This window comes from Thunnus maccoyii, chromosome 22, assembly GCF_910596095.1.
Source record: "Thunnus maccoyii chromosome 22, fThuMac1.1, whole genome shotgun sequence".
Lineage (NCBI taxonomy): Eukaryota > Metazoa > Chordata > Actinopteri > Scombriformes > Scombridae > Thunnus > Thunnus maccoyii.
In genome coordinates, this window is record NC_056554.1 from 12,707,443 (window position 1) to 12,731,758 (window position 24,316).

Below are 24,316 nucleotides of genomic sequence, written 5' to 3' on the forward strand. Positions count from 1 at the left end.
TGATATGAGCAGCTTCCAGTTTTTATATTGCAAAACTGCACCGTGATTACTTTAATATTAAATAAAAAGGTTTTATTCCAGTGTACTAACAATCTATTTATTGTGAATTTAAAATATTAGATACTGCACTGGCATAAAGGGATTTTAAAGTAATACACAGTGTCATTGTGGTAGTTTTAATACTTTTATGTAGGAGATTAAAAACAACCTCATATTCGTGATGCACCAATCTGCTGCCACTGATACTGACCTTAATATTCTGATCAACCATGAGGTGACTCATCCATATTAAATAGAGTTTCTCTGTCAGTGTTATTATAAAATTCAGTGTTTCCACAGTAATCCCTGGCCTCCTGTTACCTTACATAAACACCATTCAATAGAGGACAACTGAGATTTTAAATTCGAAGCGAGCACTGACTGAGTTTTGGAGTCGAGGTATCTGGTGAAATATCAAATGAGGAAAAAGTTGGATAGTTGCAATAATTATAAACCTCATTTGAGCTCATTTCTCACTGCACACAACAATAAGCTTATTTATGATTGTATAAAACACCCCTAAAGTTAATAAAAGAAACTTCACCACTCTTTAGAAAGATGAATCTGAAAGGGTTTTATCGAAACTTGATTGAAAGCCTTAAATACCTTGAATATCTTGTGAAAGCTATATATATTCTGTGTATTCTTCCCAACAGGTGTAATTAAACTTACAAATACTGTGTACATAGATGTACAAGAGTATTTACACAGCAGCAGCAGCAGGTAGAAGTTCAGGTGAGGTACAACCAGTTGCTGATCCACTGACTTGTTGAGTCCTGTACAATAAGGACAAGAGCATTACATATCATGAGAAGACAATCAAATTCAGTTTTTTTCCCAGAAGCTTTGAGGTACAGATGGACATGTGCAGACATGCTCCCAGAAATACTCTGCTTGTATTTCTCACATTCCACCAGGAGGTGGAGCAGTTAGACGTTTAGTATCTGACCAGGGAGGGGGACTTTGTCTCTCCTTGTCGCACCTGAGGTAGGACATGGATACAATCTGCCTTTTAACCTCGATGCAGACAGATAAGAAAGCTGATACTGCATCAATAAAGCACATACTGTACTGAGTAAGTCAACCAGCAACTGAAGTAGAGCAGTGTTTCTTAGTGGAGCTGGACTTTGACAATGCAAAGATCATTTTTTCCAGTGCAATCAGATGTTCCACTTTTAGACTGGTTTCCGAGGGCCTTCCCCTAATATTTCCTGAACACTGAACCAGTGGAACACAAGAGGACATCACTTTTACAATGGCTTAATATTTTTTATTTGTGAACTACTTACAGGGTGTTTTTTGTTTCTGTAAAAAAAAAAAAAAAAAAGTAATTTATAAATCACAAGTTATGAGAGTTACAGAAAAATGGTACAAAATAGATTTTGGTAGAAATACAGGAAACAGACACTGCAGATTTAACGATTTGATTAAAAAAAACAAGCTGCAGATGAACTCAGTGAACATATAATTGCGAAAGTGTTAACCTTTTGGCTACTTTCCACAAAGGCTGATGGTAGCATATACGCACACGCTATGACAAGCATTTATACAGTGTGTAATACAAAGCTTTGGTCTGGAATTATGAGTATTAGTGGTAACCAAACCTGACAGGAGGCACACCCATGTAATCCTATAAACGCACAAATGTATACAGAGCAAGAGAATCGTCTTCAAGAGTAATAGGTGACATTTGCAAACATTAACCTGTTTTTTATGTCATTTATTCGAAAGCGCAGTGATCCAATGAGCTGTAAACGGCACAGAATTTACACAAGTTCACATTCGGGTCTCTGTCTGTTCAAAGAATTACAGAAAGTTAATGTATTTCCTTTAAACCCTGTCACTGAAGAGGGTTTCCAACCACACTGAGGTCAGTTTAACACCTACTCTTACCTCAACTTCTGCTTTTTACTTGCTCTCTATTCACACTCTCTCTCTGATATATCATTACACTGGCTCTAGTTTAATGCAGTGGTGTCTGGAGAAATGGAAGGGCGAGGTTCGACACGCATCATGGGTCTCCATAGCAACCACAAGTAAAGCACGGTGGGAGCATGAGAGCATTTCAACTGTGATCTGAGCTGTAGTTTTGTTTATTTAAGACAAGAGGGCTTCGAGGAAGAGGAACATAGCTGAGAGGTAGAGGAAGAGCACTTTGGTGAATACTATCAGCGTACGTCCACTCTTGTGTTCACAACTTCTAATTAAAAAGACAATGAACTTCCTCTCGTTCCTGTCGCTGAAACAACCACCACTGCCCTGAAACAACCACCACTGCCCTACATAACGGAAGTCTTTTTTTAAACTGTGGCAAATGGTCAGATATTCTCTATAAAGCCTGTTTATTTATTAAAAAACAAGGCAACAAATATGACTTCTACCTCCACATCAGTATTGCACTTACACTAAATATATTGTGATTTCCTCACAAAGCAGTAAGAGTATATTGATAATATATTAACATGCGGCATAAATATGAGCTGTCAATGCCAGTGTAGCATCAAGCACATTCAAAACCCAGATCTAAACATTTCAGATGAGTGCTGATGTTGACTTTTACTTCACTCTGTCGGCACTGAAAAAGCCACTGAGGGCAAGGTTGACTTTCTTGGGAAGGGAGTGAATGTTAGCTGGAGGTAAAAAAATATAGATCTAAAGTCTATAAACTGTATGTAAAATGGCAACATGACAACCAGTGACACTGATCAATTCAAAGACATCTATGGCAGACATCTGTGATCAGGATCCTTGGATTGGCACCATATTGGCTGGCTAGAATCTGATGAAGGAAGGATTTTTTTTTTTAAACAAAAATGAACAGAAAAACAAAGCACTTGAAGAGAGAATGCATATCTAGAGAAAGTCCTTGCACCCATGCTGTTGTTTTCTCTTCCTTTTCCTCTGTTATGAAAACACAGTGCTGCGTTGGTTGGCCTCCCCGACCTTCTCGAAGAACATGAAATCCTGCAAAGAAGAACAAACAAGGGAATGTTCACTACTATCTTCACTTTTCACAGCAAGATCCCGAAAAATCCAAACCGTTGGTATTAAAAAAAAAAAAAAGAAAAAAGAATCGGGACTTACGATGAGGAAACAGGCTCCCATGAGCACAGCTTTCATCTTCACGTCCAAGTCCAGCGGGAACTGGATGCCGAAGTTGTCCGTGTCGGTGAAGACCTCCTTCAGAAGGCCGCTCCACTGTTTGCTGATGCGACCGATCGTCTTGTCGCCATCTTTTCCCTTCAGCTGCAGAGCAAAAAGAGCAACTATACTGTCACGATGTAAACATGATAGAGAGGAGAGCGAGAGGGACTATAGCTCTTTTTCTCGCAAGCTGATTCACTGAGTCTAATGAAGTTTCAATCTCACCTTTTAGGCCTACATGCAGTGTGCTGCAAAGTTTTGTCTACATTTAGTGTCTCTCACCAAAACCCAGTGTGTGAATTCTTTAAGCCTAATAAACATGTTGAGTGCATTTTTCTCCCCATTAAACATTTGTAGAGCCTAATTTGTTTTAAATCTTTAAAACTCTGTGTTGTTTACATCATGGGTGTATTATATGAACTGGTTAACTGTGATAATGCTAATGCTAATTGTAGCTAATGAAAAACAGGCTTAAAACAAAATGTACTAAATGGAAAAACTAACCATCCGACTCCTTAAAGAGTCTTTTAGTACAACCAAGCGCTGAACAAGATTTTTTTAGGCGGAAAATGTTACTTTCATGAACTGAAAACACTGAAATAGCGACAGCTACACCTATACTCCTATTATAATCTGGCGTTACGATATGTAACGTATGTAATCAGCATTGTCGTTATTGAACGTTTACTGAGTTAATAAATCAAGTGAGAAGTAGGATCATTTTCTAATAGGCTTCCATACAATTGGACTTCTTTTTGCAACCAGTGGATTCGCCCCCTGCTGGCCACTAGAGAGAATGCAGGTTTAAGTCACTTCCACATTGACTTCATTTTTCTGACCTGGAGCTACCCACATGGGTGTTTCCACAAAAATGTCCAAACTTGGAATGTAGCTTTAAGCCAGTCAACATGTTATCAATCGCTAATATCTCCCTATTTTGTTTCCAGTTGTGGTCAAAAAGCCAAATTTCACACTTCAACTAAACTGGATTGTTGGAACTGAACCTGAAGAGTTTCACCAGTCAACACAACGATCCAGTGAGCTCACCTCAAAGTTGACGTCCCCACAGCAGTTGCAGGCGAAGCAGGGCCCCTCCAGTTTCATCAGGGTCTCCTTGTTTGCTCCCTGGATGGAGAACTTCGGCAGGCAAGGGTGCCAGTCCTGTTTGACATAGCCTATGGTGGTGCCTGGCGGTGCCTGGACCTCCATCTGTGGGTGACATACATACACAGTTACACACACATACTAACGTGACACAAAAATAGAAAGCCATCTTATGGGGGTTGAAAATCTGCCCTCGTCTCTGGACACTGACAGCTATAAATACATCATCATGGGGTTACACAGCGGGTTACACGGGAAGGCAGGAACGATAAGTGAGCCTCTGACTGCTTCATTGTGGCACCACATAACAAAGGTAATACGCCTCACATGGCTCCTGTCTGCTCAGTAAACAGAGGGCTGCAGTATGTGAGAGTGTAGCCGTTTGGGTTCAGGTCCATGGGAATGTGCTGTAGCCAGACTGCCAGCGATGTGATTAAATGTAGACGGAGAGAGGAAGGTCTCAGAGGTGGAGGGATGGCAGAGGATTGGGGGGGGAAGTCCAGAAGATAGTTTGGACAGACAAAGGGCCATTCATAGTCTTAACAAACCCCCGCCTGAGCAGACTGGCGCACAAAGACGATCGAAACGCCACTCAGCAACTCGACAGTAACACAAGGCCTCTGAGAGCTGTGAGGCTGCAGATTTTTATGCTAATCAGAAATAATGTTTCTTCTCGATGGATGAAAGTGGATTAATCTGAAATAATCTGCTTTAATGCTTTTGCTTTAGAGAAAAACCTGCACACAAACTGCCATTTCAAATATCTATCTGAGCAACAACATTTCTCAGCAGACACAGTTTTCATAGAGATTACTTGTTTTTGTAGAAAGTTGTACGTTTATTTGTATCATCCAGAGTAATGAGCACACTGTTTTGGAAAAGACGTGTTCCTGTTGAGTCTAATGAACTTTTTCAATCCTGTGAGCATCACAAACAAACTTCCATTCATCTCTTTTACATCAGGGTGGTCTCTTGCATGATTAGATACCATCAGGAGTAACTGAGAAAATGTTTTTGTTTGTAATGTTTTTTTGTCAACTCTGCTTCCTAAGACTTTAAATTAGCATATTTTTTGCTTAGGTTGCTTTTAAAAAAACACAAAGCAACACATTAGTCACATTTTCTTATATTATTTTTACTCTGCATGTTTACTGCATTTGTTCCTTTGATTTCATTTGCCAAACTGCACTTTATTTGAATCGTATTTCTTTAAACTTTTTCACACTATGTATTTCTTTGTTTTGAAGCAATCTGTGATTTGTTTTTTAAAAAGAGTTACAGTATATACAGCGAATAAAGTGTCCCATTCACTCTAGGAAGAACAAAACTACCCCCTAAGAATGATGATTATTGCTGTTTCTTAACCAATAAACTGTGAAAAGTAATAGTTTTCCATTAGAAAATCTTCAAATGATCAATATGGTTGAATATTAACAGACTAATAATGGCACATTATCTTGACACACTTAAGTCAAATATTATAAAACAGATATCAGGGTGTTTATCCATAACTGGTGTGAGTACTCAGGGAGATATGGCACTGACTGAACTATTGACTTTAGTACAATATTGGTCTTGGTGTGATAAATCAATGTGATATGAGGTTATTAAGAACTGTTTTTGACACTTTGAGACACACCTCTTGCAGGCAGCAGGGACACCAGCAGGAGACACAGCGGAAAGGCCGTATGAGGCGGATGACCTCTCTGTCCATGTTGTCCTTGATCTTCATGTCGAAGCTGCGCAGCGAACCGCAGCAGTTCCTGGTGCAGCAGTCGTTCTTCTCTTTGGCCTTGTAGATCTTTTGTCCCAGGCTGTTCTTTATCTCGTACTGGTTGTTGGTCTCGAACCCGATGAATGCTGGGCGGGGTTGGAAAGAGAGGCGAAAAGGAAAGAGGGTGGAAATGGTGAATAGCACAGTAAAGATGAGTAAGGAATTTCAAGGGCAGGTGTCATTTTATTATTATGGTTTATTACTGGGAGGTTTAAAAGTCGCCAGTGTAGCAAAAACTGCTGCTGGTTATTTGCCAAAGGAATTAAGACTAGACAAACAAGTAATAAACTTTACCTTCTAGGAGTTCAACTTTTTGGTGGATCAGAATCTGGTCAATCTAAAACACAAAGAGAAAAACGACAAAACTTAGTTACACTTTTAAATCATAATAATCACAAAATACATCTATCATCAAGCTGTAAGTGTGAGATGAGTCTGAAAGTCTTATTTCTCTTTAAACAAGTGAAAAAACTGCAACCATGATCACTTGTTTGCAATGCAAAGTAACTTGCTTGATTTATTTTCATAAAAATCCCTTCGACTGTGTTGAAACCAGATGCAGCGGAGGAGAGTCACATCTGAGGGTGTGGAAGCAATACCAACAGTCTCTATTTACAGGTGACTACCTGAAACATACATTGCTGGAAAGCCAAGCCTTTGTTTGTTTTGTTGCAAGTTGCTCCTTCCATATATACACAAAGGAAACTTTCTGAGTTCTTGTTTTTAAAGAGGTCTTTGTACATGATCTGAAAAATTTCAAAAAGCTGAGAAGTCATATTAAAAATGGCAAATTAAAACCAGATTAGTCCTTTTTTCTTCACTGACTGACTGACTATTCACTTTAATTGGCTCCCATTCCTGACAGAAACCTGACAGTTGTACACTGTGATGGATTTGAAGTGCATCGTTTTATTTGATGTAAAGACAACAAAGTTTCATGCAAAATGCACTAAATGAGGAACTAACAGTAAAAAACAAAGTCATGCATGTTTCCTCTCAACTGATTCACACCTGATTACAAGGGTGGGTTTTACACACAGTCAAGTGATCTCAAGAGTATCTTCTCATGATTAAATCTATCTGAGTCAAGGAGTCATTGTAAGTACACTCAGAGAGGCAACAAATAGAAATGTAGAAGTGGTGCAGGAATAATCAACCTTAGTTCAAGATCTTCTAAGAAAAATCTTGAAACAGGTGATGCTGCGTTTGGAACAAAATCACCTGACTGCACCACTTTTCACTGATTGTAAAGAATTTTAGTTGTGTTTTTATATGTCTCTGACCTACCTGTGTGAGGTATTCGAGCCCTGGTGGGACCCCAACAGGAGCACTGGCTGGGGAGATCGCTCCCGGAGCCCCACCGTACTCCGGCCCTGGAGCATGGCCCGGCGGCCCGCCGTACTCTGGCCCTGGAGCCTGACCCGGCCCCACCGGCCCTGGCTGATACATGACGGGAGGCGGGCCCTGATTGTAGCTCATGTTGAACCCTGGCGGAGGCGCTTGACTGGGGTCTCCGTACCCTCCCTGAGGAACTGGATAAGGGGCCACCGACTGGCCCGGCTGAGGCATGGAGTAGGGTCCCTGGTTGGGTATTCCTGGATAAACTGGCAAAAAGACAATGATACTACTTCAAAATGTTGTCCTTAACAGGCTTTTTCTTATATTTGACTAATTTTGAATATTTTGATATGAGTCCACACATACAGTACGTGCACTGTGTATAATGAAGCTGCAGCTCTCACACACACACACACACACACACACACACAGTGTTTCTTTAGCATATTATATGAGATGACATTCAAACGGGAAGCAAGAGAGATTCATTTAAACCATGAAACATAAATAACCAAAAAAGAAAACATATGAAATCCATTCAAATTAAATAAAAATAAGTGAGAAACATAAATAAAAATATAATACTAACAAAGATAAAAACACAAATCAATTGTCTCCGATGAAATAATGCAGAAACACGCATTTAGTTCATCACTGCACCACAGTGACGGGTGAAGTCATGATATATGTGTGTGTGTATGTGGCTGATAGCAGCAGCTGTGTGTTTACTGTGGATCATCCTGCTTTTCCCTGCTGGGACCACAGAGCCAATAAGCTAATTATTACCTGAGTGCTCACAGGAGAGCACGTAAACAACTAATACGTCTCGCCATTTGAACCTGTTTAGCCGCATCTTCCTGGTTCAATATTTGTTTGAAAAAAAAAAAAGGTTTTAGAAACTAAACAATTAACCTGACACACTGTTTATTTGAGCATGAATTCAACAGATGCAGATTTTTATCCGACCAGAAGAAACTACAATAATCACTGAGGTTTTCAGCTGGCGGTTTAGAGCAGTGGTCTGGATTTCTTCAGTATTTTCTCAGTGTGCCACTCTGATCTTATAATATGGGTTTGCACAAGATTATTCACTCACTCAATACATAGCCATTCAAAAATAATATAAAAGAAAACAAATACTGTCTGGAAAAGATGTTAAATGGTTACCGAGAAGTGCGAGTGGATCTCTGTTTTTAATCAACTGGAATGCTGGCTGTCATGTGTTCGCTAAATGTTGACACCATACAAGGAATGTCTCTCAGAAACAGTGATTTGAGATGATCCTGCTGCCTAAAGTTTACATGAGGTTCATTTTAATAATCATTTTCTTTCTCATAGCCAGAAGTATCGCCCTATTTCAGATCGCCCAACCCCTCCCGAAGCCGAATACACGTTTTCCCAATTAAAGTGTCTCAGCAGAGGTATCAACAAACGGCTCCTTTCTTGTGTGTTCCCTGGATCTTAAACGGATGCTATAATTGCTCATAAGAGGAAACATGTGGGCTTCTCCTGCATTGAATTTCGTTTTTTTTTTTTTAAAAACGCTCTAATATGTTTGTTTTCCCATAAACAAATTCAGGGAATAGGCGGCACAACGGTTGTGTTAAAGTTTTCATTTCTGTTAGTAACATCTTGGTCAATAGACAGGAAATTGATCAACAACACTTTTGGTTTTGACTGTGTTCAAGATCAAACCGAACACCTTAAACTTATTTTCTCAAGCTTGTGATTGGCTGGTGTGTTCTTGTGGCTGCATGTCTGTGGAATAAGAGTGAGCTCTGACTCTTCTATTTTATTTATTACATTCATTGCTGCTGTATGCAAATATATATTCTAATGTACAGATCAAAGACTCTCTTTTTCATAAACTACATAACATTTCCTGGCCTTGCCTGTAAAATGTCACTCATCACGATGATTATCAGTGCTGCTATTGAGGAATTAGGAGTCACGTACTGGCATCACATTTGCCTCACAGCTGACCAAACTGGTTTTTGTTGTCATTGCTCAACATGAGTAAAACTGTCCGAAAGGTCACAGGACTTTTTCATAGCGATACACTCCCTCGGTTGAGCTTCTATTTAATGTAGTTAAGTCTCAAAACAACTGTGGGTTAAAGCCAGAAAGCAAACAATCCATTATGCTTCTGTCTTTAACACACAAAGCCTGAAATCAAAAAGAAGGGTGTAATGCTCAGTGAACTCTGAAGCTCTTTGTTGCTCCACCTCTTTCCACATTCCTTTCTCTACTTGCAGGAAATAAACACAAAAAATGTAAACCGGTACGTATGAAGGAAGGCTACCCTCATCAGCAAAGAGAGACGTCCCCGCACGACCTATGCAGCAGAGAAATCGTACAATGGCATCTTTCACCTCCACCAACGGCTGAAATCAGGCACCTCACTTTAAATGCAATTACATGCATTCAAGGAATTCCTTTCAAAATTTCACCCCCTTGGGTGGAGGATGGAAATTACTCACATGCATTTACTTATTCACAACGTCAGTTTGTGACAGAACTGGAAACATTTCGATTTCACAATAGCAGCATAGTTTGACATAGTGTGATAGGAAATAAGGAAGTGAAAGCCATCATGTTTAACTCACATCACAGTTTGTAATTAACTAAGAGAAATATATTTGTGTTTTCCTTTCTGCTGTATTAAACAACTTACCAGGGGCAGACATAGTGTAGCTGGCAGCAACTTTGCTGGGTACTGACTAAAAAGGAGGTCACACTTCCTGGTCCACTCCCTGGGATCTCTATGGGAAACTGGAGGAATGAGGAGGAAGGACAAGAAGGAGGAGGAGGAGGAGTTGAGGGGCGCAGTGATAAAAAACAGAAAAAAGAGTGAGGAGGGGTTGCACAGAAACAGAAAGAAATAACAACAAATGAGTTCAAGAAAGACCAACAGCCTCATTTAATCACACAATCATGTTGACTGTATGTGACCTGTGTTGCCCATTAAACAAAAGCCATGTTTTTCTCTTCACACTTCAGTGGTTTAATTGGTTTATAACCATCACAGTGCAAAAGTCCAGCTGGTTAGTCAGCTTGCAGGGGGAAATCATGTGACAATGAAAGTTGAAACTAAAGGTCAACAAATCTCACTTATGAGTTAAGATGCATGAAAATAAAAACAAGTAGGTGTGACATGTTTTGCAGAAGAGGAGAAGGAGGAGGAAGAGGAGAGGGGGTCCCTGCAGCTTTTTCATGCAGCTTTCATATTACAAATACTGAATTTCCGGTTGACTCATACCAAAATCCCCCATAAGGTCAACGACATTTTATCTCGATTCAAACACTCTCCATAGCTGTAGTCTAGCTGTATCTCTCCGGCTCATAAACCCTCCTTGCGCCTGGTTAAAGCCTGATAAAAACCCTCTCATGCATGCGTAATTGACAAGACACAACGGGGAAAAAAACACAGAAATGACACAGAAATCTCACCTCTCTGGCAGCCGATTTCTCCTCTAATACAGCTACAAAATCGATTTTTCAAGACAGTGAAGTGAAAGTGCAGCAAAAGGCTGATCCTCGGAGCCTGTTGGAGGCGCTTCTTCCCGTCTTCTTAACACGAATCTGCTTCTCTTTACTGCTGTCACCTCCCCCCTCGTCATTTTTGTTTAATATAATCTCCTCCCCTTGCAGTGTATTTCCATGAGGGTGAGCCAAATCTAAACAGGATTATCATGAAGGTGGCGCAGAAATAGACAAACAATTGTACTTTTAACGCCCGAAAAAGCTGCAGGATTTTACATTAAAGCAGCAGTCTGCACGTATATTCTGACTATTTAGCCCACATCAGCTGATACAGACATTTTAACAATTTGTTATGTTAAGAGGGTTTACCGTTTTTATTTGCTGTTTTTACAAAAGCTACACACGAGGATTTGCTTCCAGTAAAGTGCAACATGCTATTATTAGTGTATGTACCAGCAGGGAGGGGTCTTTTAGACGTTTAGCAGCGACCACCAATAGAGGGCGCCAGTTCTTCAGTAATGACACATACAGTCAATGCCAAACATATAATTAATTCTTCAAATTGTGCTCCATTTACCAAAACTATAAACACAAATGAATAACTGCATCTTCACAAACTTCCATGTCAAAGCCAAACTCTCCACTCAAAACCATTTGATCTCACATCTGAACCAAACTTTGCCTTCAGATGTCACACAAAAGTCGTCAAATACACTAAAAAAAAACAGCCATTACACTCAAAACACTACTGTAAAAACCTGCTACTGTAATAAATGATGGTGCTTATGTTTCTCCCTCAGAACAACCTCTTTTCATGATGAATACAAGATAAAGACACAACTCTTATATGTTTTCAACATTTTCTAATTCGTGTGTACTGTAGTAAAATAAACTGAAACTGAGTGAAAAAGTAAATATACTGTAGAAATACGCAGCTGATAAATTACGTAGAATACAGTAAAATCATTTCCATGCATTCACTAATAGAAACCAATGAAAAAAACAGTTTACACATAAAGAAATAAATCACATTTATTTTTGCCTCAGTGAACTGACTCATGACCCTGTTATTATCTATCCTGAGCTTCTGATTGGTGTGTGAACAGTTTTGACTCTGAGTGTTTCCATCTGGGGATTTGTGTGTAAATTGGGTTCCAGCTGTGATGACCTGAATTAATGATATTGGATGTTGGTGAGTGAAAAAAGGGGAACAGTGTTTATAGTTTTGGGAAATTGGTTTGTCTTCTGGTAGATGGTGTCATGGTTTGGGGTCAGTTACAGCGTGTAAGCGATCGAGAAAAACTGTAATATAGTATAATATATAATGGACTGGACTAAGATAATAATCATTTTTTAAAAATGACATTAAATGTGTCAAAGGGGAATTCAAACTCTTTTCTTAACATGAATCCTACTGACTGGGGTCCCCACAGACCCCAGAAGTGTACTAGTTGTCATATCTCACAGGTGCTTTATTCTATCAATGTAATTTTTTCATGATCTTGTCCATCAATTTGTTCCTAATGACATTATATCATTGTTTTCTGTTTCTGTTTTAGGGTGTTTCTGCAACTACACTCACTTTTGACTGTCCCAAATAAAAAAAAAATTAAAAAATCAACCTCTATGAATTTTAATTTTAACCACCAGAGTCTGTAATACATATAAACAGGTGCAAAACATTGCATATAGTCATTAAGACTTTAATCTGGAACATGTTTTTTTTTTCCATCACTCGTTCTTACAAAATGTCCTTACCGCAACGTTACAATAATGCTCATTTTATACATTTTCCTCTCTTTATTTCTATAAAATTTTAAGACTTTCATCAAGCTTTGTGCATCATTGTAAATATTGATATAGAAAAATAATTTCATGGTTTTCTCAACACTGGAAAATTTAGACAGTAACCCTAGATGTCAAATGTCTTTATACACACAAAAGATCAAATATGTTGCTTTTTATGAGAGATATTGCAGTTCTAATGTGTAAATCATCTCTACTTAAGTGTTAAAATACTTTTTGCAAATAAAAATCATAATAATAATTAAAATAAAGCATTGCTGCGATAATGACATCTTGTGTCATTAAGGACATAATGTTAATAATAAATGTTAATAATGTAACCTTAACAATAAGCTACTATAGAGATAAGAGGTATGGCAGTACAGACTGTGTCAAATACTAACACGCTACCAGCATCTCACAACAACATTACATTATTGTATCAAGTCCAACTATTTCTCATTTCAACCTGAACTCCTTCCAACTTTGAGGCTTTTGGCACATGTACAGGTAACTAATTAAAACGAGAACGAGAAGTTCCTTCCACACTGTGTGATTAAGCATCATGTGCCTAAACGTCACTGCTTTTTGTTCTGGCACAAATCCAACCAAATTCACATTGTGTACTAGATCACATCATCCTTCAATGGCCAATAAAAACTACTGACCCCAACTCTGTGTGTTGTTTTGACCAAAGCACATAGGTGACAGAGTGATTGCTGAAATAAGTAGGCCTATTTCACATTACATTAAAAGATATATGACCAGGTCATTAATACCTAAAGATGCCTTCAACTTATTTTAATACAAAATATAACAATGTTAAGGGTTCTGTATGACAGTTAGTTAAGGATATTAATTGAATTTCTGGTCTACTCAGTAGATCATAATTGAGTTTGAATTCCACACTAAAACAAAACTAGATGCTACTGAAGGTAGAGTCCATGCATCTACCACACACATCCTACCTCATACATCATATGATATTTAAAAATGAGCTCTGTTCTCTGATAATACTATAATGTCAGCTGTTGTGTGTTCAGGCTTGTATTACAACCAAGCAGTGACAGGTGACCTCACCACTAATTGGCACACTGGAATCAGGTGTGTCTCTGCTTGGTTGAAATACACCCACACTTGCCCTTAGTTTGGACATCCCTGATGTGTGTAAACAAATTTGTGTAAGCACTGACATACAAAAATTATTTATAAGCATTTTCAAAAGGTATGAACATGATCCAGGATATTGTAGATGAATTTGGTCTCATCTAGAGTTGCAAAAATGACATGGTTATGTTTAGTTTGACTTAATGTTTGCAATATAATATATAACTCACCTTGAATTTGTCTCTACACCTGTGACACCTAAAGCTGCTGTTGTTGAAGAAATGACATTTTTTTGCTAATATTGCAGAAAACGACAGCTAGCAAGGTCTGCTACGTTAGCTTTGACTCTTAGCGACTAATATACATGAATTCAACAGTGATATTTATTGATTTTTAAAATGTCGTTCAAAATACAGTTACTGAGCTGTATGGTAAGGACACACAATAAATACTTCAGGAGACAAGATTATCTTTACCTTGTTTAACCTTGTTTTTCTTGAGCTTGTCAACCTGTCATGCATGTACTCACTTGCTAACTTCTGTTTCCATGGAAACTAGATTTATTTGGCTTTGGAAAAACTTTATGGCATTTGTTCAGTGTGGGGGACAGGCGCATTTAGATGAAAAAATCATATAAATGATCAGTAAAAAAACAAAGAGACAGTGTCATGTAATAATAATAATAATAATCATCATAATCATAATAATAATAATAATAATAATAATAATAATAATAATAATAATAATAATAATAATAACAATAACAATAATAATAATGAGAGGAAGACAAACAGTGCAACAACATTTAAACCAGCCAGAAGTCAGAGCTGGCAAAAACAACAGAAATACTCCTCGCATCTCTCCCTGCAGCTCTTAAACTCTCTGGCTGTCTGTTCCTGCAGTTGTCAGCTAGTAAAATCTTGTTTTAAAACGTTAAATCGGTCTGTAACCAGAGCTGAACCTGTCCGAGCGCAGCTCTGCTCCGAGGCGGACATGTTTAGCTGACGGACAGTTTTGGCGGGATTTAACGTTTTAAAATAAGACTTTACCAGCTGATAACCACAGGAACAGACAGCCGGAGAGTTGAAGAGCTGCAGGGCGAGATGCGAGGATTTCTGTTGTTTTTGTGGCTGCCAGCTGCTCTTCCTTCCACAGACAGTCACAGACAGAGAGACCCCCTCCATCAGGTTAGCATAGCTGTTAGCTGCTGTTAGCTCTTGAGGCTAAAATGGCCCTCCCAACGGTCGACTCTACGTCAGCATTGGCCCCGCCTTTTCAGGGCTGATTTTAAACAGCGGATGACGAGATAATAAAAAATAAAATGACCATAATTTTTTAAAAATAAATTTGCTGTCAATGTCAATATTAACACCAGCGCTGATGTGTTTCATCAATGTATAGTCATGTAATTTAGTTTACAGCTCAAAAAACATGTTTTAGTATGCAGTACCGTTTTAATTTACTGCCTCGACCAGCCGGATTTACCGTTTAAATCCAAAATTTCACTGCTGGGACTTAAAAATGACCGTAGTTGCGGACACCCTTTAATTAGTGCTGTTGAAAAATATCAATGTATGGGGGCTCTGGAGGACCCAGTCCAAAGCGGCCAGCTCCACCTATGCAGTTTTAAAGGTTCTATAATTAAGAATTGTACATTTATTAATCATTTTTTATTGTTAATGAGTCAACGCGTTGTAAAGTAACTTGAAAAATGAGACCTTCACCGACTTTCTCAGTTTCTCGTGTGGACAGATTTCTATGTGAAGGAACCGGGCTGGATTTTCTGCGATTCTCTCGCTCGCTAACATTAACAAAGGACTGGCATCTACCACAACAAAAAAGGTGCTATCCAAGAAGAAACACCTTGCAGCTGTTAGCTCTCCGGCTAATGAGACAGCTAGCTTCCTCTGTCAACCACTACACATTTCACAATAAAACACCCCTACAATGACAAGTCGCCCACTCTCAAGCACACACAGCAAAAACGTTATTTCCTCAAGAAAGAGGCAGAAAACAAGCTCCAGAATGATAACAGAACATAGCTTACCCCTTTAATTTTTCCTGTTGGCAGTCGTAGTCGTAGGTCGTAATAAGCACGCATTTCACAATAAAACCACAGCGTCTTTTTCCATAATGAGCAATGCATGAAAAATCCTACTTAAGTAAAAGTACATAAGTATTATCAGCTTGATGTAGTAAAAGTATTGCAGTAAAAGTAGTGGTTTGGTCCCTCTGACTGATATATTATTATATATTATATGACATCATTAGATTATTAATACTGATGCATCAGTGTGTAAGCAGCATTTAACTGTTGAACTATTTTATATACAGTTAGTTAGTTGAGTCCAGTGGTCCCCACCAAGGGGTCGGGTCCCTCCAAAGGGTCGCCAGATAAATCTGAGGGGTCGTGAGATGATTAATGGGAGAGGAAAGAAGAAAAAACAACGTTCTGATACACAAATCTGTTTTCAGTTTTTGGACTTTTTCTCTAATCTTTGATTTTTGGTGACATATTGGATCATTTGAACATTTATTGAAATGAAACCATGTGAGAAGTTTAGAGGGAAAAATCACTATTTGGTGCAGCTGTTAACAGCTCATAGACATCTGAAATGTGACCCCGACTACACACTGCTTTTTGAAAGACATCAAAAACCAAAAAGATTGGAAACCACTGGTTTCATCTTTAACAATGTGTTGTATTTTAAAAGCTTGTTATATTATCCATTGTGCCAAATCCTCATCTGAAAAGTAACTAAAGCTGTCAAATAAATGTAGTGGAGTAGAAAGTACAATATTTCTCCCTGAAATGTAGTGGAGTGGAAGTATAAAGTAGCATCAAATGGAAATACTCAAGTAAAACACAAGTACCTCATAATTGTACTTAAGTACAGTACTTGAGTAAATGTACTTAGTTACTTTCCACCACTGTGAAGTATTAGCAGCAAACTGTATTTAAAAACTGTATAAAAAGTAATTTTTATAAAAGTATAAAGTATTTTTGGATTATTGATATATTATGGCTGCATTTTAATGTTGTAGCTGGTCGAGGCAGTAGATTACTCTGTAACAATGGATCATATTTTATAAGCTTTGCATGTCACATCTCTTTTTTAGCAATATTTTATTTGAAAGAGAGTTAAACACAAAGAAAATTAGAACATTTTTTCCCAGCTGAAGACGCCTACTTCCCCCCTAGACCAGACAAAACACAAAAACGGCAAATTTTTACACCTAAACCACCACTGTGAATCCCCAATGTGATCTAATATCAATATCTCAAATATGAATTAACAGACGTGAAATTATTTTTATTTAAAAAGAGCAAAGATTAATAACATCTGTAACCTTTCATAGTGTTGAAACACAGTCAAATCTTGAATGTGAAAAAACTTACTAGTAATTGTAACAATTCTAACAACAAAGTACAATATTTTACTCAAAATGTGGTGCAGTAGAAGTATAAAGTAGCATATAATGTAAATACTCAAGTATAGTACAAGGGACCACTGTTTAAAACTAGTGTATCTAGACCTGATGAAACGTGCAGCTGGTTTAAAAAAAGACTTTCACAGGATCCGATATGAACACCGGGATATAATTAATGAATTCCTCTCTGCTCTAAATTAGTCACCAAATGGAGTATGCAAATAATTAACTGATTGAACGACTGATTGAAGACTGATAAACTGCCGGGTTGGATGTTATGCTCTTGATAAAGGGAGATGATTGCTAATTACAACCCTACCTTCCTCTTCCTTTATAAAACCATATGTGCTCGAAGTCAACTTTAAATCTTACCTTTTTCATGAGTCGTTTGGTGTTGGGATAAAAACTCTGATTCTCTGAATAACAAAAAATAATAATGATTAATAGTAATGGCGGTCTGTGAAGCTTTACTAGAACACCTAAACACAACACACACGTCGTTAATGTTATTAGTTACACCTGCGCTTTTCCTGCTATGGCAGTGAAGTCAAAATATCTGCCGTTTCTTTTATCCCCGCTGACAAGGACCAGTCAGGGTGTCTGTGATCAACAGGAACATAAATGGTTGAGTTGGAATTGAATTTCTGGACTGATTCAATCTGCTAAATGTCTCGTTGTTGTCTGTAAATCTTGTCTGCAAACTTTTCTTGGGGGGGAAACGGTCTCTGCTGAGTCTATATTTGGCACCTGCTGTAATGCCTGATACTTATAGGGCACTGGACTTGGGGCGGGGTATGAGGGAAGTTACTCACCACACACACACACACACATACACATATATCAGACCATGGTCACTTTTGGGGACATTACATAGACTTAGATTCATTTCCTGGAGACTTAACCTAATCCTAACCTTAACCACTGACCCCAAAATCAGCTTTTTCCCAGTTGCGAACACGGCTTTTGTCCCCAATTGGATAAGCCGTCCCCAATTAACTGGTCCTAAGTCTGAAATATGTCCCCAAAAGTAGCCTATGTCAGACACACACACACACCGCACATATTAAACCATGGATGAAGCTGTGGCGTCGTCAGATTTTGTCACATAAATACACATTTTTGTATTGCTATACTATTCAAGACCATCAATGAGTATATTATTTTATTATTATATTACTATATTATATTATTTATTTACAACTCTAGTTAACACTAGAACTCCAGACAGTAACCCTAAACTAACTTTCTCCTGTCCTAACAGATAATCTGGGGGAAAAAGTATTAATTGTACTTAAATGTAGTATACAAAGTATACTTTCATGTCCACTGCACTGATGATTGATGAACTTAAAGTATGCTATTTATGATGTAATAAAAATGTACTTAATGTTTTAACAATATATAATACTCTACTACAATTAAGTGCCCTTTAATATGCTATTTTGAGACACCGCAAAGTTGTAATTTATTGAGTTTTAGTTCACTTTATCCGTACTAATGGTGGATGTTTTTTCCTTGTGCTTTGTGTACACAAATCATATTATGTAAAACATTTTGGGGATATATTAACATAAATTTAATATACAGAGATACATGTTTAATATGATTTGAATGTGTAAGTATCATGCTTGAAACAGTTAATTGAGTACACAACAAGTAACTAGTTTTAACGTAATGGTGTCTGAAAGAGAAGCACAGTCAGAAAATATCACAGTTTAACTACAGAAATCATAGCATACTTTTGAATATAATCAAATAGATATTTTTATGAGACACCTGAAAGTGTGATTTGAGAAAACCTGCGCCGACAAATCATGCTGGCAGCCTCTTAACTTAACCTTATAACCTTTACCTCACACAAACCTGATCTTCAACCCTAAATTAACCCCTAACAGAATTGTTTGGCAACGAAATGTCCCCACTCTGAAGGATTCTCCTCAAGTTTGTTGTATTATATATACAATAAAATAACACACACATAGTCACACACCCACACAGAGGCCCCTAATGAGCCCTGTCCCTGATAATGGAGGTAATCAGTGCAGCCTATCTGGCCTCTGCCCCTGCTGACATGCTGCTAGCCTTCCCTCGGTTTATTTATACACGCCTGATCTATCAGCAATAGCTCTATGTTTGGTGAGCCTCAGTGTCCCAAAATAGAAATAATTAGGACAGGGCGGGAAAAGAGGAAAAGTGAAAACGTGTCTGAAAGCGCATATTCTCCATGCTGACTACCCCCTCCACCCACTCATCCACCATCCACCCCATCCTCAGCCAATCTCTCCATCCATCCCTGCTTCACTGTCGCCTCTCTGTTTTGTTTTCTGGAGACAGAGGCAGCAGGCAGGCGGAGGAGGAGGAGGGGTGGAGGGGGGGGTTGTGTGTGGTCTGGATTGGGTGGCAATCCGCCGGTGAAGTCGGGCGTAACAGAGTGATCAAGTCCTCCAGATGACCACACACACTGGGATCCTGATACTATCTCTGATCTCTGTCTCTACGCTTTTCTTTTGGTCTTTCAAACCAAAACCTGTTGAATTAGTGCAGATAGAAAACTGTCATTCATTGATTAGTAATAATCAACTCCAACTCTGATGGTCTGTTAGTAAAAAAATGAAACATATGTTGGTTTTGTTTGAAACTGAATAAGTTTCATGGTTTTTATGGTTGTTCTGTTACATAGTTAAGCAGTTTAAATGTGTCGTTTTGGCTCCGATACCTTTTGATGGCTTTTCTCATTATTTTAGATATTTTATAGATTAATTAGTTATTAAAAGTAATAATTTCTTCAAGGTTAGAGAGTAACAGTGACAAGTTTGGGCCATTGGATGAGTTAATAAGGAGCATTAACTGTTTTTTCTTTAGAAGACCATTTAACAACCATTTAAGAACAAAATACAATGAACCTATTGCCAAATCTAAACTACAGATAGGTTTGGACAATGACTAAGAGACTTTCAATAGAATCATATATTAAAATTGAACGATAAACAGCTTGGTTTTTTTTTTAACAAATTTTAAATTTCGGTAACACTAACACATTTCTCCTGTGAGCACCTGCAGCTGGTGTAAATATAATGAATGACGATATAGTGAAACACAGTTGTGATAAATACGTAAATATGTCTTCATAGGAGAAGTTATAGTTGTTGACACATACTGTACATTAATAAACACTTAAAATGTCCTTATGTCCGCTAACAACTATATTATAGTGCGTTATAAACTGTTCATTAAATGTTTATATACTAAATGCTAAATAGGGGAACTTCAAACTGCTTACAATTACTTTTAACAAATTGATTTGTTTCAGGGAAAAGTTGCAGTTACTCTACAGAATTAGCTAACTATTCCCCCTTGTTTTGAGAAAATAAGACTTTTAGGATTTAATGTTAAAATTAACAAAAGTTACTTGATTAGAAGAATATTTTAGAAAGGCTTCATTTTTTTAAAATTCTGTTGTCCAACTTAATGATTGCAAGCAAGTTAAAATTACAAAATGAACAAAATTACTGTTGTTTTTAAAGGACAGGTTGACAATTTTTCAAGTTTGTCTTAAAACAATATTCAGGTACCCAAATGAACATTGAAACATGTTTTTCTTGCTGTAATCATTCCTCCTGCTCATACTGAGCATTAGAAGATCCCTTCATAATGCATTTATAATGTAAGTGATGGGGGACAAAATCAGCAGTCCTCCTTCTGTGCAAAGATGCATTTAAAAGTTTATCTGAAGCTAATGTGAAGCTTCGGCATCTAAATAAGTCAAGTCAAGTAGATATATCACAACGTTACACTTTTTATTGCCAAAGTTCCTCTTTTTGTTACTTTACATCCACCACAGCTCAACAGGGAAACACAAAGAGGGAATTTGATGCTAAAAAGACTGTCAATGTGGAAGATATCCGCCAGGGATGCACTCGAAAACAAATACATTATTTGGCGAAGCACAAATAACGTCTATCAGCAGATCTCAATGAGGGGAGTCACATCCACCTGCTACATGACGCACATTTCCTAATTTGGACATCACTTCAGGAGTTTGGGGTGTTCACCAGAGATAAAGCTGAGCCTCTGACACACTCGAAGTGCTCCCAAGGGACTCTCCATAACCTGTTGTTCCCCTTCTCCTTCCCATAAAATTATGTTGTAAAAAATAGGCAATAAATGAAAAGTGCAAAGCAATAATCGTCTTTGAAGTTCTTCTCTACACATTACACGGTGTGCTGTCTCTGTGTTATGGGTGTATAAATAGGTTGAGGTCTGTCTGCAATGGCGATGAGTAAAGTTTTAGCTCAGTAGTCAGTGCAGTCGTCTATGATCTGGGAGACTCCAGGTCAAGACTCAGTGTGGGGACCTCCTTCGTAAGGTAGTTTATTCATGAACACTTATTGTAACACTTTAATTTTCTAAAATAAAAAGCGTAATAAAAACAAAAACAGGAGTTTTAAGCCTCTTTCCACTTTTATTAAAATACAAATACAAATAATTTTGCTGCCTCAACAAATACAAATACAAACACTGCATTTCATTCCCTAATATCCACTTTATGATCAGACTGCTGAAGTCTCATGTAAGCTTCGGATAAACTTTTAAATGCATTTTTGCTCTAAATGACTGTAGATTTTGGTCACCATCACTTACATTGAAAACACATTTGAAGGGGATCTTTTAACAGCCAGTATGAACAGGAGGAATGATGACAGTGAGGAAACCCTCTTTCATATGGACACCTGACTGTTGTTTTAAGACAGACTTGAATAACTGTGAACCTGTCCTTTAAGCTTTTTCTTTTACATGAGTGAAAAGTTTATGTATGTATGTAAAAGTCTTATGTAATGCATAACAAGACAGTTTATTGCAATGAACATAAATCACATAATTAATATCATAATATTGATTTCAGCCTTATTAGCCTTTATAAGTGATATGAGAAGATAATATAGTTTAAATGTATATTTAATTTACATTTAAATACAAGTTTGAACCAAAAACATTTTAATCCAGATGAAGGCAAACCCGTTGAAACCAGCCACAGGGTAACCCTAAAGTAATCCTGTAAACAGTTACAACATCCTCAACAATGACCTTATCATGCTCCCATCTTTCCTTGTATCAGCTCCAAGGAAAATGGATAAGGGTGAGGCGGTGAGGTATGTGTATATGTATGTGCGTGTGTCAAGGGATGTTGTCAGCACATAAAATCTCTGAAGGGTGGCTTTAGAGGTTCGACACTAATGATGACAATGCCAGGCGGCAAGGCGGCAGATTTAATTGGCACACACTTAGCCTAAACAGCCCATGATGGCAGTCCCATAATATAAACCCACCCTACATGCATGGCTACAAATACCCTCCAGTCCAAACTGGTCGACAGCACAGAGACACAGAGCTTCAACCAACCAGCATCTTTCAGGGCAAGAACAGGGCAAGAAACAAAGACTCAAGGTAAGCGTGTGGTCGCTTTTATAATTTACTTTTTTACTTGTGTGTTACCGTGTCACTTCACTGGATCAGACTTTAAACTCACTCTTCTTCTGCTCAGATGCTTTGCTCCAGATGTGTGATACCTTTTCTGGCTTTTTACCTGTCACTGGAGAAGATATCTGCAGCTGTCTTGCCAAGCGGATTCAGAAATAAAAGGGTAGGCCTTACCACACTAAAATCTTGCACCCTTTAAAGGCCTACAAATAACTCAAATGACTGCATTTAATCCTATGTATGTATCCTGTGTGGCCTCTTACTATTTGATTACCGTCCTCAGGAGGTCAACTGGATGGACCAAGAGCTCTTTGCCCGCCAGTCTGATCAGTCAGACCAGGGAGACCTCTCTGTGGGTGATGCAGGAGACATGGGCAGGGATGTGGACGGCCGCCCCTCTCAGTCAGAGGCTTTCCTCACCCCAACAGAACTTTCTCTCCAGCGCCAACATCAGAACCAGAACCAGAACCAGAACCAGAACCAATACCAGTACAAGCGTAAAAGCAACGAAAAGAGGTGAGGACAAAATCAGAGGAGCAGTGTTAGACATGTGAGAGATGCGCCGTCAGGAGTTTTTAAGTATTTGGAGTAATTAAATCAAATATATTTAATATAAACAGTATCTATTATGATATAATTTTCAACAACAAATGTGTAGACATTTTTAAATTTTGTTTTCTGCATTTAGAAATCATGTTTGCTTTATTCTTTTGATAATTAGTAACTATGAGAAGTTGTTGCTGCTTTTGTGGATTTTAGTCATGTAAAGTTAAACAGGTTTAATGTGTTTAAATTTCTTTTTTTGTGATATTCATTGATAGGACTGCTCATATGAACACAGTAGGTTATTTGAGACAGTGTTAATAAATAAAATATGAATGTATTATAATGGATTTTTGGCTACTGTGCATCACAGAATTTTAGTGTTTTAGACTGAACTTGTCTTTCTGCCTTCGCTGCGTCTACAGGAGGAAGGTCGCTCGTCTGGATTCCATCGGCAGCTTTCAGATGAGCGGCTTCCGAAATCGAAATGTGAGTAACGATTTAAAATTTCTCTTATAAATATGTTGATGAAGCCACTATATTAGAGGCTATACTGAGACAAATGGACGATATTGCAGCCTATTCGATCTTACTCCATAAATGTTGAATAACTTTGTTGAAGAAAATCAACCTTCATCACAATGACTTTTAAGTCTTTACAGTTAGTAAAGCAACGGTGCAATATTAATGAGCACCATCAATCTCTATCAATGTCTAAATGTTTCAGTTACAATAGCAGTCTTGAAAGCATAAACCATTTTAAACTTGCATACCTTACTCAGGTTTTCCATGTCATTAATTACCCCTTTGTAGAGTCACTCAAATAGACGATAACAATGGTTTAGCATTAATAATTCATAAAGACCTTGTTTTGTCAGGTATGAAGAATTGAGTCTTCACACATGCATTTATTTGTGTTACAGGATGAACCTGATGCCTCCCAGGAAGACTACAAGGAATAAAGAGTGCCTCATTTTTTAAAATCAAATCACCTGCAAAATCATCATATATCTTCCATATTTATTCATGAACTCCTATTTAACTCACTGCCATACTAACAAGTGACTGTTGACCGTCTCCCTCTAGTGG

The 24,316-nt window shown here is 37.9% G+C and overlaps 1 protein-coding gene across 6 annotated transcripts; it reads right to left on the reverse strand.

Moving 5' to 3' along the window:
- Nucleotides 1-1,394: 1,394 nt before the first annotated feature.
- On the reverse strand, nucleotides 1,395-17,683 carry LOC121888995 (phospholipid scramblase 2-like). 6 transcript variants are annotated; one of them, XM_042400673.1, is made up of 9 exons: nucleotides 14,251-14,269; nucleotides 14,005-14,041; nucleotides 10,074-10,171; nucleotides 7,349-7,665; nucleotides 6,356-6,398; nucleotides 5,927-6,147; nucleotides 4,231-4,392; nucleotides 3,124-3,285; nucleotides 1,395-3,003 (listed from the first exon to the last, which is right to left on the reverse strand). In XM_042400673.1, exons 3-9 carry the CDS (start codon nucleotides 10,084-10,086, stop codon nucleotides 2,944-2,946), a joined length of 978 nt encoding a protein of 325 aa, XP_042256607.1. In that variant the 5' UTR covers nucleotides 10,087-10,171; nucleotides 14,005-14,041; nucleotides 14,251-14,269; the 3' UTR covers nucleotides 1,395-2,943. The 6 variants fall into 6 exon arrangements, with proteins under 6 accessions (XP_042256607.1, XP_042256606.1, XP_042256608.1 ...); XM_042400672.1 differs by lacking the exons at nucleotides 14,005-14,041; nucleotides 14,251-14,269 and adding exons at nucleotides 10,850-11,076; nucleotides 11,252-12,154; XM_042400674.1 differs by lacking the exons at nucleotides 14,005-14,041; nucleotides 14,251-14,269 and adding an exon at nucleotides 17,579-17,683.
- Nucleotides 17,684-24,316: the final 6,633 nt, after the last annotated feature.

What these genes read in the sequence shown, in the direction of transcription:
- LOC121888995 (XM_042400674.1), bottom strand. An exon ending in AAAAGTTGAACTCCTAGAAG is followed by an intron (nt 6,148 to 6,355) that starts GTAAAGTTTATT and finishes AACCCCGCCCAG; the next exon opens with CATTCATCGGGTTCGAGACC. An exon ending in GTGGGGACGTCAACTTTGAG is followed by an intron (nt 3,286 to 4,230) that starts GTGAGCTCACTG and finishes TTTGCTCTGCAG; the next exon opens with CTGAAGGGAAAAGATGGCGA.